This window comes from Manis pentadactyla, chromosome 10 (assembly GCF_030020395.1).
Source record: "Manis pentadactyla isolate mManPen7 chromosome 10, mManPen7.hap1, whole genome shotgun sequence".
Taxonomy (NCBI): Eukaryota; Metazoa; Chordata; class Mammalia; order Pholidota; family Manidae; genus Manis; species Manis pentadactyla.
Window position 1 is genome coordinate 31,259,030 of NC_080028.1, and position 19,721 is coordinate 31,278,750.

The 19,721-nt window shown below is 42.2% G+C and overlaps 2 protein-coding genes across 2 annotated transcripts; both read right to left on the reverse strand.

Moving 5' to 3' along the window:
- Positions 1-4,725: 4,725 nt before the first annotated feature.
- Positions 4,726-5,664, reverse strand: LOC118917468 (olfactory receptor 8S1-like). Its single transcript, XM_057486529.1, has one exon. It carries the CDS (start codon positions 5,662-5,664, stop codon positions 4,726-4,728), a length of 939 nt encoding a protein of 312 aa, XP_057342512.1.
- Positions 5,665-16,798: 11,134 nt separating this feature from the next.
- LOC130679246 (olfactory receptor 8S1-like) lies at positions 16,799-17,764 on the reverse strand. Its single transcript, XM_057487872.1, has one exon. It carries the CDS (start codon positions 17,762-17,764, stop codon positions 16,799-16,801), a length of 966 nt encoding a protein of 321 aa, XP_057343855.1.
- Positions 17,765-19,721: the final 1,957 nt, after the last annotated feature.

Below are 19,721 nucleotides of genomic sequence, written 5' to 3' on the forward strand. Positions count from 1 at the left end.
CGTGGTTACCAAAGGTTCAAGGTTAGCCTCTTTAGTATCTTACTGCCTAACTTAGCTCGCTTATTGAGCTGTTATATACACTGTCTGGAGATTCTTTTCTTCTCTCCCTTCTTGTTCCTCCTCCTCGATTCTTCATATGTTGGGTGTTTTGTGCTGTGCTCCTTCTAGGAGTGCTCCCATCTAGAGCAGTCCATGTAAGATGTTCTGTAGAGGTGGTTTGTGGAAAGCAAATTCCCTCAGCTTTTGTTTGTCTGGGAATTGTTTAATCCCACCGTCATATTTGAATGATAGTCGTGCTGGATACAGTATCCTTGGTTCAAGGCCCTTCTGTTTCATTGTATTAAATATATCATGCCATTCTCTTCTGGCCTGTAGGATTTCTGTTGAGAAATCTGACGTTAGCCTGATGGGTTTCCCTTTATAGGTAACCTTTTTGTCTCTAGCTGCCTTTAACACTCTTTCCTTGTCCTTGATCTTTGCCATTTTAATTATTATGTGTCTTGGTATTGCCCTTCTTGGATCCTTTCTGTTGGGGGTTCTGTGTATTTCCGTGGTCTGTTTGATTACTTCCTCCCCCAGTGTGGGGAAGTTTTCAGCAATTATTTCTTCTAAGATACTTTCCATCTCTTTTCCTCTCTCTTCTTCTTCTGGGACCCCTATCATACGGATATTGTTCCCACTTAGATTGGTCACACAGTTCTCTTAATATTGTTTCATTCCTGGAGATCCTTTTGTCTCTCTCTATGTCAGCTTCTATGCGTTCCTGTTCTCTGATTTCAATTCCATCAATGGCCTCTTGCATTCTATCCATTCTGCTTATAAACCCTTCCAGAGTTTGTTTCATTTCTGCGATCTCCTTTCTGGCATCTGTGATCTCTTTCCGGACTTCATCCCATTTTTCTTGCGTATTTCTCTGCATCTCTGTCAGCATGTTTATGATTCTTATTTTGAATTCTTTGTCAGGAAGACTGGTTAGGTCTGTCTCCTTCTCTGGTGTTGTCTCTGTGATCTTTGTCTGCCTGTAGCTTTGCCTTTTCATGGTGATAGGAATAGTCTGCAGAACTGGGACGAGTGACGGCTGGAAGGACTTCCTTTCTTGTTGGTTTGTGGCCCTCCTCTCCTGGGAGAACAGCGGCCTCTAGTGGCTTGTGCTGCGCAGCTGCGCACAGACAGGGTTTCTGCTTCCTGCCCGGCGGCTATGGAGTTAATCTCCGCTGTTGCTGTGGGCGTGGCCTGGCTCGGGCAGCTACTCCAAAATGGTGGAGTCGCGTTGGAGCAGGAGCTGCTGGGAGGCTATTTATCTCCGTAAGGGGCCTCCCTGCTCCCTGCAGCCCAGGGGTTAGGGTGCCCAGAGATCCCGGACTCCCTACCTCTGGATTAAGTGACCCACCCTGCCCCTTTAAGACCTCCAAAAACACCCGCCAAAACAAAACAACGACCACAAAAAAAAACAAGAAAAAAATTTTTTTTAATTAAAAAAAAAAAAATTTTTAATTAAAAAAAAAAGGTGGTCGTTCGTTTTTCTTTATTCTCCGGTGCCAGCCTCAGGCCTCTGCTCACCAGTCTTTCTGCCCTGTTTCCCTAATATTGGGGTCCCTGTCCCTTTAAGACTTCCAAAAAGCGCTCGCCAAAACAAAGCAGCAAAAAAGCAAAAAAAAAAAAAAATGGTCACGTGCTTTTCTTATGTCCTCTGTCGCCCAGCCTCCAGTGCCTGCTCACTGTTCTTGCTGCCCTGTTTTCCCAGTATCGAGGGCCCTGCACTCTGGCCCGGATGGCTGGGGCTGGGTGTTCAGCAGCCCTGGGCTCCGTCTCCCTCCCGCTCTGCCTGCTCTTCTCCCGCCGGGAGCTGGGGGGAGGGGCGCTCAGCTCCCGCGGGGCCGGGGCTTGTATCTTACCCCCTTCGCGAGGCGCTGGGTTCTCTCAGGTGTGGATGTGGTCTGGATATTGTCCTGTGTCCTCTGGTCTTTATTCTAGGAAGGGTTGTCTTTGTTATATTTTCATAGATATATGTTGTTCTGGGAGGAGATTTCTGCTGCTCTACTCACGCCGCCATCTTCCGCCCCTCCTCTAAATGCTTAAAATTTTAATGAGTCAAAGTCTTCAAGTCTTGATAGGGAACTAATATAATTGGACTCACACACATTGGCGTTGGGATGGTAAATTGGTTCAACCACTTCTGAAAAATTTTTGGCACTGTCTACCAAATCACGTCTAAACGTATGATGATGAATCTCCGTGACTTCAAACTCTTGCTCTTCTCCAAGAGAACTTTCTGTTCAAGACAACCCTCCTTAAATTTCTTTCTAAAACTTAAAAAGAGCTGATTTTCCTTTTTTTTTTTAAATCTTCGTGCCTGCCTATGTTTTGCCATAGCGTATTTGTTCTGAATTTCATTCCTATGTATATATGAAGAGAAATGAGTATACTGTCCACCTTCAAAATAAAATGGCCAGTTCTTTCACTAGCAAGACGAGTTTATTCAGGAATAACAAAGGAATTTGGCACAGTTGCAGAACAAGCAGGTAAACACAAGTCACAAAGTGGTCTGAGGCTGCTGCAGCAAGTCACATGGGCGCCCACTAGTGGCAGCAAGGTGCGCGGCACCATGCTTGGCCACCCCCAAGGAGGAAGGAGCTCTCCAAGCTGCCTCCTGCATGTGTGTCCGGTGTTGTGTTGAGACAGGGCTAAGAAGGCTGGGAGAGCCTTCCTCTGCCGACCAGAAAGCAAAGTCTGACACTGCTGGGCGGGGTAAGCTGCCGTGACAGCAGTGCCAGGGAAGCAACTCGGGGCTGAGCCACCAGTGAGTGGGAGGGAGCACCTGGGTCCTCAAGAGAGTGCCCGACCTTTTGGCCACGGGAGGGCGGGGAAGGTATCATCCACCTGCCCTTTCTCCTGAGGAGGGAGCTCCATCCAACGCTCGCCCTTCTGGCACCCTTCCCTCTGCTGGCAAGTCTCTCAAACTGCTGCCTGGGTTTTGGGTGCCATCAGGACCCGCAGAGTATGCCTGTCTGCCACAGGCAGCTGGAGTCTCAGCCTCCCAGACGGCTCTGGCTGCCCCTGGTGTCCAGCCCCGCTCATCACCAGAACTCAGTGTAATGTGGACTCCGGGTGCTGGAGCAGATCTCAAGGGCCAGGTGTGCAGAGTCCCTTGGCGCCTATCCCCACCCCACTCTGTTCCTCTTCCTGTGCCTACCCATTACCTTCAAGCTACCTTCTGCAAAACTCGGACTCTTCTTCTACAAGATATTTGTCTGAAAGTCATCATCATTATGGACGATTTTTATCAATCATAATCATGGTTGACTTTTTGTGAATATCAATTCTTCTTTCAAAACACTTTAATATGTATAATTGCCAAACTTTAGAATTTCACATAAGATAAGCATGTACAGTCTTACTTCAACATTTTGTTTATTTTTAATCTATTTTCCAGTTTTGATTCTTTGAGAAGATTTTACCCAACTTATCTATTCCTTTTATTGGCATGTTTTAGCAGGTTTTATAAAATTAGCACTATTCATTTGTGATTTTTCTATGTTTAGGATTCTTAAGTCTTTATGATGTAGTGAGTCCTTTATACTTACACTATCTCCCTGATGATGACTAATAATACATCTTTTTCTAAAACCGAATTTCTCTAACACTCATATACTCATTCCAACTTTGTTTTAGTGAGTTGCATTGTTAATTCTTTTCATCCTTTATTTTACTCTACGTGATAACATATTTTTTTGTAAAGACTTTTTTAGAAAAAAAAATATTAGGTTCACAGCAACATTGAGAAGAGGGACAGATATTTCCCACATATAACCTGCATCCACACAGACACGGCCTCTCGCGTTACCTACAGCCCCAACAGATGGTACATTTGTTACAGGATGAACCTATAATGACACTTTATACTCACCCAGGGTCCATAGCTTTTAACATATTTTTTGACATTTTTGAAAAATATTCTGAAAACCATTTTTAAATCAAAAAATTTTGCAAAAATAGTACAAAAAGTGCCTGTGTACTATTCACGTAGGTCTCCTAAATGATACTATTCTACACAGTCAGAGCACAGTTATTAAAGCTAGGAGAGTGACAGTGACACAAAACCATTAAGCTTATTCTGATTTTACGACTTTTTACATGTAGTCTTCTCTTGAGGTAAGTTTATTTTTAACTACAACCACTACAATATTAGGAATGGCTAAAATTAATGAAAAGTACAATAACAGCATGGTCAATGTTGCAGAGTAAATGAATCCGACGTATATTTCAGGTAGGAATATAAAATGGTACAGACATTCTGGAAAACAGATAGGAAAAAACATTTTTATTAAGTTAAACTAACATTTACAACATGCTACAGCAAATCCTCTCCTGCGTGCATGCTCTCATGAAGTGAAAACATGTTCACACAAAAACCTGCACATGTACGTTTGTAACAGTTTTAATTGTAATAGCCAGTAACTGTAAATCACCTGATAATGTTCCCAACCTGGTAGAACATATACAAAACATAGAAAAGCCTTAAGATGGAACACAACTCAGTTAGGAAGAGAAGCATTCCTCTCTCTCATTCTTCATATTGGACTCATCAATACCTGAGTAGCTCTATGAATTTCTAAGATTCAGTTCTGCATCCAATGTCTAAAGCAATTAGGAAGAACACTTACTGTCAAGTTACCAGAACATCTTGCCCTAGTAAACTAATTCTCCGCCATCCTCTGACTATGGTCAGTTCCTGAAATATTGGCGATATTTTCTAAAGGTCCTTCTCACAGCTGCTTTCACCTCCTTGTTCTTCAAGCTGTAGATGAGGGGATTCACTAAGGGAGTGACCACACTGTACTGGACAGAAAACACTAACTCCAGGGGTGAACCTGAGGTTGGTGTGAAATAACGAAGGAAAGCTGAGCCATAAAACAGGAGGACAGCAGTGAGGTGGGAGGAGCAGGTGGAGAAGGCTTTGCTTCTACCTGAGGAGGAGCTGATGCTCAGGATGGTGGAGACAATAGGAGTATAGGAACAGACAATTAGGACACAGGTTACAAGCCCATGCAGGAGGCTGGAGCAAAGCAAAATAGTAAAGTTGGTGGAGAAATCAGAGCAGGACAGAGGGAAGAGAGAGGGCAGCTCACAGCTGAAGTGGGGGATGAACTGATCCTTACAGAAGTCCAAGCTCATAGCTGGAAGGATGTTGATGAGTGCGTCCAGAAATCCCAGGCCCCAGGAGCCCCACACTAGCCCATTACAGAGCTTGTTGGTTATCTTCTGGCCATAGAGCAGAGGGTGGCAGATGGCAACGTAGCGGTCATAGGCCATCACTGAGAGCAGGCAGGCTTCAGTGCCCCCAGAGTCAAACACAAAGAAGACTTGAGCCAGGCAACCCTGGACAGAGATGGTTTTCCTCTGAGACAAGAGGTTCTCCAGCAGCTTGGGCACTGTAGCCGAAGAGAAACAAAGATCCAGGAAAGAGAGGTGACTCAGGAAGAAGTACATGGGCATGTGGAGGTGGGAATCAGCCCTGATCACCAGCAGCAGCATCAGGTTCCCCAGCAGGGTCTGGAGGTAAATCATTAGGAATAGCGCAAAGAGCAGGGGCTGGACACGGGGGTCTGCAGACAGCCCCAGGAGGATGAACTCAGTGATGGCGCTGTTGTTCCCCAGAGCCATTCAGTTCCTTTGTTCCCTTGGAATAAGAAGAGGAATTGGGCAGAGCCTTCAGTGCCTATGCCCACCTCCCAAGACATGCCCATCCTCTCGATATACAATGTTTTGTTTTAAGATTTTTAACTCCTCACTTGCTCCATCAGGTATTTTTACTCCCCCAACCATCACTCCATCCACCTCACAGGTCATGAACCCCTATTATCAGTCCTCCTATATTTGAGCTACTCTCATTATCTGCTCTAAAAGCTATGCCCATCTTCTCCACCTTCTTCAACTGGGCCTGCTGCCCTTAGCTCCACCATCTTTCACACACTCTAGTGTACTTCTGAGAGTGGCTGCCCTCACCCCTTCTCTGCTGTTATCCCTCATTCAATTATTTATTCAGTGTCTCTCCATATCTAATTAGTGCTAAGATCAAATTGTTTTTGCTTAGATTTCATCATTTTTGAAATTATTATGGCAGTTATATATATTGTCAGTTTTAATTCTCAGAATCAGATTGAGATGCCAGTGTGTGCAATAGTACGTGTGGATAAGTGGACAGGAATTCGACTGCAATGAGAGAGATTGTCTATTTTACAGGTGAGAATATTGGAGGTGCCTGAAAGAAATCTAAGTTCACACCTTAGTTGGTTTTGCATTTATGTGATGTCTCTATGCCCTCAGTCCCTGCCCATGGATGTCAAAATACCTCTCAGTCCCTGCCCATGGAATAATTTTGAACTTGCTGCTTGATTTTTAAGAGCCTCCATCTAAGATTAACTTCTTTCTCCTGTCAGAACTCCCGCCACTCCCCCAATGGCCTCACCGCCATCCCAAATGAGGCTCACCCAGAATAATCGACATTGGAAATGGCTAAAATTCAGCCACTAGAGGTTCATTCTATTAAAATAAGTGTGGCCCTACAGAAAAATTGGAACAACAGTTGAAGACACAGCACATGAATCTGGGTTCACATGTAACTCCTTCATGCGCAGAAGATGTATATGTTTCCCAATGCATCATGCAGTGAGGTTTCCTTTTTGGAAAAAGGAAATATAACAAGTGTTTGCTCCTTCATCCACTTAACTCAGAAAGTGCTAGTGACCCAGAAAGTGTTAATTAGTGATTGAATGAGTGAATTAATAGCAGACTGAGGTCTGGAGGCTAAGGAAAGTGAGAACATCTCTTCTCCCAGGAAGGACTGGACAGATCGACCAGAATGGGTGCTTCCAGGGGGGCAGTGTGCATTCCTGTGTTCATGGGGGCAGGGATCCATAAAGAGGAGAAAAGGGAAGAAGCTGGTGCTAATAGAGTAGGGAAGACAAAGTTTCATGCAGTCGATTTCCCACCCCGCAAACCTGCAGTGGCTCTTACCCACTCTCCTGGTCCCTCCACCTCCTCCCTCAGCAGAGTTCATGGCTGAGTTCGGCAGTAGTGGTTTGCAATAACATTAGATTCTGGGTCTCAGAAAATAGGATACACCTGGGCCACCATGAACCCACTATTAGTTCTTACATGTTCTCCCCTCTTCTACTAAGAATGGAAGTTTAAGCCAAAGGAATTTCACTCGGCCTAATCATCCAGGGCCTCAGGCCAGGAAGCTTTTGCACAGAAAACAAAGAGTCCCTGTTGCCAATGCTCAGTGTCACTCAGGAAGGAGACATGCTCTTCCTGGGCAGCTGAGCACAGAATCCCACCTGATCGAAGGCAGCAGTGCACTGAGGCAGAGAGAGATGGGCATCAGGAGGCATGGATGGAAGGAGGTTCTGGGTGAAAGTACATACCTTTAGAGGTCAGGAGGAGACCTGAAGAGGAGAGAAGAACAGAGCCAGAAAAAGCTGGGAAAAAGGAAGGAAAAACCTTCAGAGAAATATCTGACCCACCGAGTTGCCTGTTTTTTCTAGTGCAGAAGACATCCGTTTCTCTCTCCTGCCCCAGGTGAACTTGTCTCAGGCCACACATAAGGGAACCAATTCTTCTAAAAACAGAACAGATTATTTTCTTTCTCATAGAAAACCACAAATGTGCAAGAAAACACCGTGGCCAAACTCTGGATATACTCGGGGAAAAATCCCCCTCATCCTCATCCCCCAATACCTCTCCACAGGCCAGTCTCCACCCTGGGAGTGCAGATTCCTCTCACCTGATCCTAGGTCCTGCCTTGCAGACGTCTCTGCATTTATTTCTCACTGTGAATCTAAATAAAGTGCTACAGCTCTCTGCAAATGAGTACTTTAGGATCTAGTCTTTTGGGATGGCATCTCTGTTTAGGAGGCCATGTGTTGGCCACTGGAGCCTGGCATTTCAGAGACATCTTGCCAATGACATCTGTTCCCTGAAGTCACAGCCTGAAGCCAGATCCAATTCAATGCCTGTGTAAAATTAACTTTCTAACCCACAAGGAGTTCTTTGGCATGGGGGACTTTTGGAGATTCTGGGTTGACATCACAGTTTTAACCTTGGGTAAACGCTCCTGAGGACCCATTGCCCTTCAGAGAGGAGGCAGGGCTGGAAGAATTTCCCTGTGATACAAGATCTCATACATAGTAGCTGGCTGCCCCATGTGTGAATTCCCTAGGAGCTGGTTGTGAACCCTCCTCGCATCCATATTATTGTCCTGTGGTCACAGGAGCTGCATTTCTGAATATAAACAGCTTGATGCAAATGACTGAAGCAATGGATAACACAGAAATCTGTGTGTAAAGATTTTATGGAAGAAGTCTGTGAACCCTCAACCTACCCTCTGGTGCTGAAAAGAGCAGGTGGGAAACCAGCCTTTAAGCTAGCACACCTTTCCAGGAAAAGCCTTATCTTCAGGAATAAATTATCATCTAAAAAAAATGCATCTTCATGGGCAGCATAAATTACATTTTTAGATTTTTTTTGACATGACTATTTGATGAAAGAAATGTCAAAATGTGTTGTTTCGATTCAAATAATTAACACACACAGAACTAAGTGGCTGCATTACTTAAGAAAACAATGGGAAAAATTTTTTAATGTTAACTAAAAAAGCATATGTTTCCTTAACAATATATTCTTAGTCCTGTAAAATAAATTGGAGATTCTCAGCAAGATAACATATGCTTGTACCTGGAAAATTTACCGTCTAGGCAGATCACTAAATTTACTGACCCAGATCACTAAAATGTTATTCTTCAGGAGAATAAATTCTATCCCATTCATCTGTTTAATGTCTGACTTTATCTCACTGTATTGACTGAATGGATTAGTTCGAACATTTTTCAATAGGTGGTCCTTTAAAAAAATGCTATCTTGCTATCAATTTACATTATATGGTGCATATTAAGCTTTGAAGATGGGTACTACCTTTGTAGGCTGCTCTGCAAATGGGATCTCCTATCTAATGATTTTGAAAACTTTCAAACGATTGAACTTGGTGACAGGATTAGCCTTGTCCACCTGAGCTGAGTGAGTGACACACTGGCTCATAAGGACGTGTAAGGGATATTTGGAAAACTGACACTATCTCCTTCTGAGTGAGCCCTTCAAACTTCCTGTTCAGGTCACTCAAGTATATATTTTGGGTCTAGACAGAAGAAATGACTGGTCCTAACTTATAATTTATGACAGAGCTAGGACCACATTTTCTTACATGATTTTTCTAATTCTCATTATGTTCCTTATGTGTAAAGAGCCAGGTACAGTACGTAAAAACATGCACGTAAAAACAAGTATTTAGATGTATAATTCTCTAATACACTTACATTATGAAGCTAGTTTCAACTTACGATGTTTTATTCTTGTTGGCAAAGATCATGCTCACTGACAATAGAGGAATTGGAAATAGTAGGTAAATATTTGAAACAGAATAAAGAGAGAACACGCAAAAGATAAAGATACATATAGATATAGATATAGACATATATACACACACAATTTTTCAGCACATATGTTATCTTCCTCATGCAAAAGGTATTCACATCACAATTAAGATATTAAATTTTTACTGGAGCCAAAAGAATAAGAATCTGAACTTGTGATGTCTCCCTACAATAGTAGGGTTTATAAAACTGATTTGGGGACTTGAATAAGCTCCCAATGAACACACTGTCTTCACGGCTTAAAAATATGCTGATAAGAACTTAGTCATGGGTCATAAGTAAATATTAGGGACTACAGTTTTATATTAAAATAGAATGTTAAATATGGTATTAAGAGAATTAAATCTGGGTTGTAGATGGTATAGCGTTTTACCTTAATAGCACTTGTTTTTACATGCATTTATTAATAGCTACACAATTGGTTTTAAAATTAGAGAACTTAACTTTAATTTAGAAACATAAAGAGGTATTTTCTGACTCACGTATGTGAAAGAAATTACTTTTCTTAAATCCTGTGGTGCCAAGATACCTTCCTGGGCATCTATATAGCAAAGGACATTTTCAATGCCCAGAATGAGCTACAAACACAATTATGACAATGATTATGGCAGAGTCCCTGGCCTACAGAGATTATAACAGTACAATGAGGATCATATGTGTGGCAGGGCAGGAGTGAAGAAGCATGCTACATACTGAAAGGGCAGTGCGCAAATGGCAGTATTGATGTGGACAGAGACACTGCTTATCCAACATGTTGAAGATGAGCAGCCACATGCGCAACTTTAACAAAGTTTAAATAGATGAAGAATCATGATTCCTGAATTTAGTAATTTGAAACTGAAATCAATTAGAGATGAGGCTCTAGACATACATTGAGGTTGATTTTCTGTGGTTGTATATGTCATGCTAAGTAACTTACTTTCCTTATCAATTTAAGATCTTTGATTTTTTTTTCAGGAAATTTATGGTAAGCACCAGAATAAGTAAAGAATAAGGATTTGAAGTTTGAAGAGCATGGGCATTTTTCTAGATAACATTGTATCACAGGCATAGAAGACAGATTTGAGCAGAGCAGAGCTGTGGGCAAGGAGATTGACAAGGATGATGCCTATAACTTAATTCTGAAATAATGAAGGTCTGAACTAGGGCTGTGTGAAAGGAAGATAAAACTAAGGAGTTGAGTTCTTCTATGGATTGAGTTTATTCTCCCCACTGCAACAAAGAATTGAAAGGCAGAGACGGAGTAGTGAAGAAGAGAGAAAGTTTTATTTGAATACACACCAAGGGAGGAGCAGCCTAGAGTCAAGGTAGACAAAGGCAAGAAAGGGAAGCCCATTGAACTCCTGCTCTGCATTGGGCAAATCCCTTGCCAACTCCTAAATCCAGGGTCATCTAACATCCAGTGCCCACCTGAATCTGCACAGCATGGGAACTAAGTCCTACCACACCAGGATTTGGGAGAGCCACAGAGCACTAGATGAAGTGAGATTATGTTCTGAAAACTTCCCAAAGACAAAGAAAGGAGATTTTCAGGCAGGCTATGAAAGAGCATGATCTTACAGCTTCAGTCTTGTCTGGGTCACCCAGGTGGTGGGATCTTGCAAGCCCAAATCAGAGCTCCCAGCGGCCCCTCCCTGTTTAACTGGAGTAGAATAGGGAGAGTAACACACATGAAGAAAGGGGAGTGCCGGCAACCTCAGAGAGGAGAGGTGACTGAGATCCTTAGGGTCTGAGGTTTCAGAGGGCCTTTTTGGGTAGGAGTCTTCAGAAGGCATGGCTTATACAGGTATTTATAATCCTTTGAAGTTTTGTCTTAAGAATAAGGTTATTTAACTGACTGTGTTGGTTTGGACTTAAGCATTCTTTGTCTCCATAGGCTTATTTACACTTCTAAGATCTGTCTCCTGCCCTGGTTACAAAGTTACTTGATTAAGGGGCTAGAAGAAGAGGAAGAACTGCATACAGAAGAAGTTAAAGAATAAGATGGGACTTTTTGCAGGCTAAGTGGATTTTTCAATGGCATGATCTTGTTGGTACAAGGAAGACATGCACTGAGCTCTGATACTTTTCTTTTTCTGGTGATTATCTGGACATTCCAAGTCACTCCTGGCCATTGAAACTTCAACCAATTAAGTCATTAACTCTGTGGATCTTATCTGGCTCTCTGGTTTATCTCGTTAATTCTTTTGAGTCCCTTTTAGTGGGCTCTACTGCCTTTATTCTCTCACCACCCAGTCATGTCTATTTTTCTGCCTAAGAGTTCTATCCGTTTTGGGATGCTTATGACAAATGAGAGACAGGAGTCAGAGTTACTGTTTTAAACTGAAGGGATCTGATGGAGGCTAGTGCCACTGTGTATCACAAAGATTATTTCCAGCAAAGTAGTGAACTTGAAATCTCAAAACACTACTGCTCCATAATTTCTAAATCTGCTTAATCAAATACAAAACTGAAAAAACCTTTAAAGGAATTGTGTTAAAAACAAAGTTCAGTCAAGTACATTTAAAGATCTAATTGTTACTAAGCAATTCACGAATGGGGCGCATCCTATCCAGCTAACAGACGTGAGCACTGAGGAGCTGAACAAAATGGAAGATTTTTATAGGAAGGAGGATGGGGCAAAACATTATTAACAAAAGAAAAGGAAAGGTTTCAAGCAAGGTCACCTTCCCTTAAAGGAAACCATGTAAAGAAAGAGATTTCCTTGTCTTTCTGGAGATGGGGAATGAAAAGGGCCATGTGACAGATTACCTCATTGGTGCTGACCAGAAATTTCCTGAAAAAAAAATCAAACAAAGATCCTAAATGAATTGATAAGGAAAGCAAAAGAAATTCTCTGAGGACACAGTTAATGTAAAAGGATCTGACCAGTGGAATAAGTGTACACAAGGCATCTGATATCCTAGGGCACTATGGATCTGGATGGTGTAACTCTGGAGAGAGGAAATCCCGGGGCAAAATACCTCTAAAAACAAAATCAGTCAAAGGGAGAAATAAAGTTTAAAACCCATTTATTGGTTATAAACTGCAGTCCAGGGCTGTCACTTTCCTGCTCCGTCAAAAGCAAGCAAGACCTCCCCCTACCCTCGGTTGCCAAAGTAATTATCCATTGATATGGAGATAAACTATTCTCCACCCCTGAGGAACACCTGTTGATACACAGATGCACTAATCCAGGCAAGATATTCTGGAAATATTACAATTCTACCTACAGATGGTTAGGGCAAAGGCTGGCAAACTGGCCATGGACCAAATCTGGCTCACTGCCTGTGCTTTGTGAATAAAGTTGTGTAAGAATGCTACCAAACTCATTCATTTACCTACTGTCTGTGATTGCCTTTGCAGAAAAATGGCAGAGCTGAGTAGTGACAACAGGACCTGTATAGATCTCAAAGTCTAAAATATTTACTATCTGGCCCTTTACAAAAGAAATTTGCCAACCTCTGGTCTTGAGCTGCATTGCCCAACATAGTAGCCACTAGCCTCATGTGTTCATTTCAATGAAAAATAATTGAAATTAAATAAAATGAAATTCTCAACTCCTCATTTGAATTAGATATATTTCAAGTACTCAAGAGACTCCACACAACTGGTGGTGACTTTACTGTACAGGCCACATGTAGAACATCTCCATGATTACAGGAAGTTCTACTGGATAACGCTGGTCAAAAACACAGATGGACGAGGAGCACTGGGCACAGAACCTTGGGTCCACATTGGGAGACACACAGGTTCCTTCCTCCTCCCCTTTCTTGTACCCCTTTACCACCCAGTGCCCTCAAATCACTTTCTACAGAATTCCCTTCCCACCATCTCCTTGAATTTTCAGAAGCTGAACAAATCATCTAGGAACAATTCAACAAGAGGACGTTTTCTTAAAGAAGAAAGTTTTAATCACCTCCTTTACTGAGATAATCATTTCCACAGCATATACACAGGCTCGGCTATATGCACAGACCTATGAATGTATGTGAACTTCTATATTCCAAGCAACATTGGTGCTTTTCAAAGCCCACTCTGGATATCTCATTCCCCACCTCCTCCTTTTAAGCTTTTGATTAGCCTATTGTTTTCCCCAGCTGTTATCCATTGCCTTAGGCAGCTGTGATGTTTCCTAATTGCCTCTGACTTTCATAAACAGACATTCCCAAGGAATATACTGTTCACACTCGGCCACAAAGCATTGCAAGTGGGGTCTTTCAGGGAATCACCAGACAGCTAAAATAATGACTGTTGACCACAGTGGGGGTCTGGGTGGGTCTCTGAAGGAGAGCCAACCCCATTCCTCCAACTCCACAGGTTGCTGGCCTGCTGAATTTTACCATAATAAGGGATGTCACTTTTCACATCTACTGCAGAGCTGCAAAGGGTTAGATGAGAATGGGGCAAATCAAAACACCACAAATGTCTCTGTTCTTACCAAGATTCAGCCAATTTTCTTCATTAAATATTACAAGAATAGCTTCAAACCTTTGGTTAATTTCCAGGGTTTTGAAAGAGTTGATTTTGACAAGTTTTGCCTATCCTCTTTGTTTTTATGAAAGAGAACTTTAGGAGGTCCTTACTCCACCATTCTAATAGGCTTTCCTCCTCAAGTATTCTGCATATATTGCCTTTGAATTCCTTGACCTTGGTACATTTACTAAGTAGTTCTAATAGTTTGTAAACTTCTTTGGATTTTCTGGATACTCAATAAAGTCATCAGTAAATTAAAACCAGTTTTTACTTTTTTCTTTTTCACTTTAATGCTCTCCACTTCTTTTTCTCTCTTTATTGAACTAAATATAGATGCCAGGACAATGTTGAATGGAACTGGCAGTGGTACAATTCTACTCTTGCTCTTATTTCAATGCTTCACAATCAAGTATTATATTAACCAAAATTTTGTTACAAATACCCTTCATGAAATAGCTGGGTTGTTTTCTATGACTAGTTTACTGAACGTATGTTTTATTTTCTAAATCATAAATTGGTGTTGAAGGTCAAGGATTTTTCAGCATCTATAAGATGACTTCTGCTGCTGCTTACTAAGTGTTATATTAAATTACATTGATTCATTTTTCTAAGTTTTTTGGTGTGGGTAAAAATACAATATTTCCAGAATCTCTCACCTGGCCTTAGTGCATCTCCATATCAATAGGTGTTTCAAATGGGTGGAGAGAAGTAATCCTTCTTCATATCAATAGGTAATTACAAGGGGGAGTGAGAGCATATCTGGACTGGAGAGGTTAGGTGGGGCCGTTTTGCAGCAGGTGGCAAGAGACACAGGTGAGCAGAAGTGGACAACTACTTGTAAACAATAAATTGGTTTCTCCCACTTTATATCTCCCTTTGACTGATTTTGGTTTCAAAGGTAATTTGTTTCAAAGTTGTGTAAGAATGGCAGGACATCTGAAGCCGATATCAGTCTTCATGGGTGCAATGCTTGGGCAGGCTGCCCCTAGAAACAGTGCAGAGACACCCAGAAACCCCTCTGTGGATGGTGGGAGGCCCCAGTGGCTGCTGTGGTAAGGGGTTCAGCTTTACCCAAGGGCCTCCTATCTGTGGGGCTTCAACTTGGAGAGCCCCTTGTGGAAAACTGTTCTAGGGTAACACACCTCCTAGATGGGTGGGCTCTTCCCCAGAATTGGGGAAGTGTGGAGACACCAGAAGCTGTGGAATTAGCCCTCAGTGAGATAGAAGATTGCTTAGAGGTTCTGAGCGGCCATGTAGAAGCTGGGATTGTGGGATGTTTGTATCTCAAGGTAGTGGAAAGGGATATCAAGGAGACAGACAAACTTGGGGGCTCTTCAGGGGGAGGTGCAGCTCCTTCCCCAGGTTTAGGAGCACTCCATGCTCTGGCCCTATACCCACGATGAGCTGGTGGACATGTGCATCTGGTTTCAGCAGAAGCCATCAGAACCTCTTCCTACATGGCTTCTGCATCTCTGGGATATGGGGGTGGAAAACATTGGTATATCTGGTTCTGAAATAAGTAGACTGGCTACATTCAATTTCATGTAATACAAACAAGAACAGGCTTATCACAACATTTTATTTTGTTTTTAATCTATTTTCCAGTTTTGATTCTTTGAGAGAATATTAGCCAATTTATTTCTTCCTTTTTTGGCATATTTTAGCAAGTTTTATAAAATAAGCACCACTGGTTTGTGATTTTTCCATGTTTAGGATTCTTGTGTCTTTGTGATATAATAATTCCACTATATCTATGTTATCTCCCTGTAGATCACTGATAATATATCTTCTTCTGAAGCTGAATTTGTCTAATATTAATATACTCGTTCCAACTTTTAGTTTGAGATGCATTGTTAATTCTTTTCATCCTTTATTTTTACTCTATATGATACTATTTTAAGACTTTTTAAGAAAACAATATTTTGTACTCAAACAAAAATTCAGAGAAAGGTACAGAGATCTCCCATGTACACCCTGCCTCCACACAGACACAACCTCTCCCATTATCTACAGATGCCAACATACAAACTCATTTGTTACATGATGAACCTAAAGGATACATAATAGTCACCCAGAGTCCACAGTTTTTAACATATTTTTAAATGTTTTATTCTGAAAAAAAATTTAGAAATCAAAAACTTTGCAAAAATAATACAGAAAGTGCCTGTGCACTATTGACCTAGTTATCTTAAATGATATTTTTCTACACTGACAGAGAGCAGTTATTAAGGACAGGAAAGTGAAAGTGAATCAAAACTATTAATGTTATTCTTATTTCATCAGTTTTCACATGTATTCTATTTTTGGGGTATAGTTTATTTCTAACTACAACTACTGCACACTTAATTAAGAATGGCTAAAATTAATTTTTAAAATATAATACCAATATGGACAATGTTGCAGAGTAACTGAATCAGTCATATATTTCTGTAGAGAATGTAAAATAGTAGAGACATTCTGGAAAACAGATTGGAAAAACAATTGTACTAAGTTAAACTTATATTTACAACAGGCCACAGCAAATCCCCTCCTAGGTACATACTCTCAAGAAGTGAAAACATGTTCACACAAAATCCTATACATGAATATTCATAGAAGTTTTATTTATAATAACCAGTAACTGTAAATAACCTAAATGTTCCTAACCTGAATAGAAAAATAAACATGGACCAGTGTTATGATGAAACACTGCTCAGAAAGGAAAAGAAGCATTCCTCTCTTTCATTCTTGATATTGCTCTCATCGTCATCTGGGTAGCACTATGAATTTCTAAGATTCCTTTCTTGGATCCAATATCAGAAGCAATCAGAAAGTACACTTACTGTCAAGTTACCAGACCATCTTGCTGTAGTAAACTAATTCTCCACCATCCTCTCATTATGGTCAGCTACCAGATTTTGGAGACATTTTATAAACGTTCTTCTCACAGCTGCTTTCACCTCCTTGTTCTTCAAGCTGTAGATGAGGGGATTCACTAAGGGAGTGACCACACCATACAGTACAGAGAACACTAACTCCAGGGGTGAACCTGAGGTTGGTGTGAAATAGCGAAGGAAAGCTGAGCCATAAAACAGGAGGACAGCAGTGAGGTGGGAGGAGCAGGTGGAGAAGGCTTTGCTTCTACCTGAGGAGGAGCTGATGCTCAGGATGGTGGAGACAATAAGAGTATAGGAAAAGACAATTAGGACACAGGTTACAAGCCCATGCAGGAGACTGGAGCAAAGCAAAATAGTAAAGTTGGTGGAGAAATCAGAGCAGGACAGAGGGAAGAGAGAGGGCAGCTCACAGCTGTAGTGGGGGATGGACTGATCCTTACAGAAGTCCAAGCTCATAGCTGGAAGGATGTTGATGAGTGCGTCCAGAAAACCAAGGCCCCAGGAGCCCCACACTAGCCTATTACAGAGCTTGTTGGTTATCTTCTGGCCATAGAGCAGAGGGTGGCAGATGGCAACGTAGCGGTCATAGGCCATCACTGAGAGCAGGCAGGCTTCAGTGCCCCCAGAGTCAAACACAAAGAAGACTTGAGCCAGGCAACCCTGGACAGAGATGGTTTTTCTCTGAGACAGAAGGTTCTCCAGCAGCTTGGGCACTGTAGCAGAAGAGAAACAAAGATCCAGGGAAGAGAGGTGACTCAGGAAGAAGTACATGGGGGTGTGGAGGCGTTTATCAGCCCTGATCACCAGCAGCAGCGTCAGGTTCCCCAGCAGGGTCTGGAGGTAAATCACTAGGAACAGCGCAAAGAGCAGGGGCTGGACACGGGGGTCTGCAGACAGCCCCAGGAGGATGAACTCGGTGACGGCGCTGTGGTTCCCCAGAGCCATTCGGTTCCTTTGTTCCCTTGGAATAAGAAGAGGAAGTGGGCAGAGCCTTCAGTGCCCCTGCCAAAGTCCCAAGACGTCCCCATCCTCTTCGTATACAAGTTTCATTTTATCAAGATTTTAAAGCTCCTGACTGGTTTCCTCCAGGCATTTTTCTCCCCCAACCACCCACCATCCACATCACAGGTCCTGAACCTCTATATCTTTCATGTTCAATTTGACTTCTTTCCTTTATTCTGCTCTAAAAGCCATGGCAGTCGGCTACATCTTTCTCAACTGGGCCTGCTGCCCTCAGCTCCAGCATCTCTCATGCACTCCAATGTGCTTCTGAGCATGGCTCCCCTTACCCCTTCCCTGCTCTCTCTTAAAACTTATCTTCAATTATTTATTCAACACCTCTCCATAATAAATTAGTGCTTACAAAAAGCAAATTGTATTTGCTTATATTTTATCATTTTTATTGGAGTTATATATACTGTCTGTTTTAATTCTAGGAATCAGATTGAGAGGCCAGTGTGTGCAAATATGTGTGTGAAGAGGTGGACAGGAATTTGGTAGCAATGAAAGAGAATGTCTGTTTTACAGGTGAGAATATTGGAAGTCCCTGAAAAAAATCCAATTTCCCACCTTAGTTGGGTTGGTTTTTGTGAGATGTCTCAGTGCTCTCAGTCCCTGCCCATGGAATACTTTTACACTTTCTGCTTGACATTTAAGAGACTCCATCATCTAAGATTTTGACATTTAAGAGACTAAATCATCTAAGATTAACTTCTCTTTCCTGTCAGATTGCCCATTTCTCCCCCAATGGCCTCACTGCCATTCAAAATGGGGCTCATCCAGAATAATTGCCACTGGCAATGGCTAAAATTCAGCCACTAGAGGTTCATTCTAGTAATTGAAGTGTGTAGCTACAGAAGCATTGGAAAAACTCTGGGACACACAACACATGAATCTGGGTTAAAATTTAACTCCCTCATTAACAGAGGATGTGTACCTTTCTCAAGTCATCAAGCAAGTAAGGTTTCATTTTTGTAAAATAAGAAATATAACAAGTGCTTGCTCCTCGGTCCACTCTGCTCAGAAATTGTTAATGACCCAGAAAGTGTTAATGAGTGCTTACATGAATGAATTGACAGCTGGCTTTGGTCTGGAGGCTGAGGAGGGTGAGAACACCTCTGCTCCCAGGTTGAACGACTGGACAAACTGACCAGAATTTGAGCTTCCAGAGAAGAAGTGTATATAACTCTGTTCATTGGGGGAGGGATCCATAAACAGGAGAAATGGGAAGAAGCTGGTGCTAATCGAGTTGAGAAGAAGTTTCTTGAGTTGATTTCACAACCCCCCAAAACTGTGGTGGCTCTTGCCCTCTTTCCTGGTCCCTCCACCACCTCCCTCAGCAGAGTTCATGGCTTAGGTTGGCAGTGGTGATTTTCAATAACGTTAGATTCTGGGTCTTACAAGAGGATAAATGTGGGCCACCAAGAACCCACAATTGGCTCTAACTTGTTCTCACCTCTTCCCCTCAGAAAGGAAGTTTAAGCTGAGGGATTTCATTCTCCCTAGTCATCCAGGGCCCCAGGCCAGGCAGCTTTTGCACAGAAAGCAAAGAGTGTATATTGCCAATGCTCAATAGTACTCAGGAAAGAGACGTGCTCTTCCTGGGCAGCTGAGCACAGAATCCCTCCTAAATGGAAGGCAGAGAGAGATGGGCAGCAGAGGGAATGGAGGAAAGAACATCGTCAGTGGAAAGACATACCTTAGAGAGTCAGCAGGAGACCTAACGAGGAGAGAGGAACAGAGCCAGAAGAAGCTGGGAACAAGGGAGGAGAATATCTGCAGAGAAATACCTGACCCACCGAGTTCCCTGTTTTTTCTGGTAAAGAACACATCCGTTTCTCTCTGCTGCCATGGAAGAACCTGTCTTGAGCCAGTAATTCTTCACACATAAGAGAACTGTTTC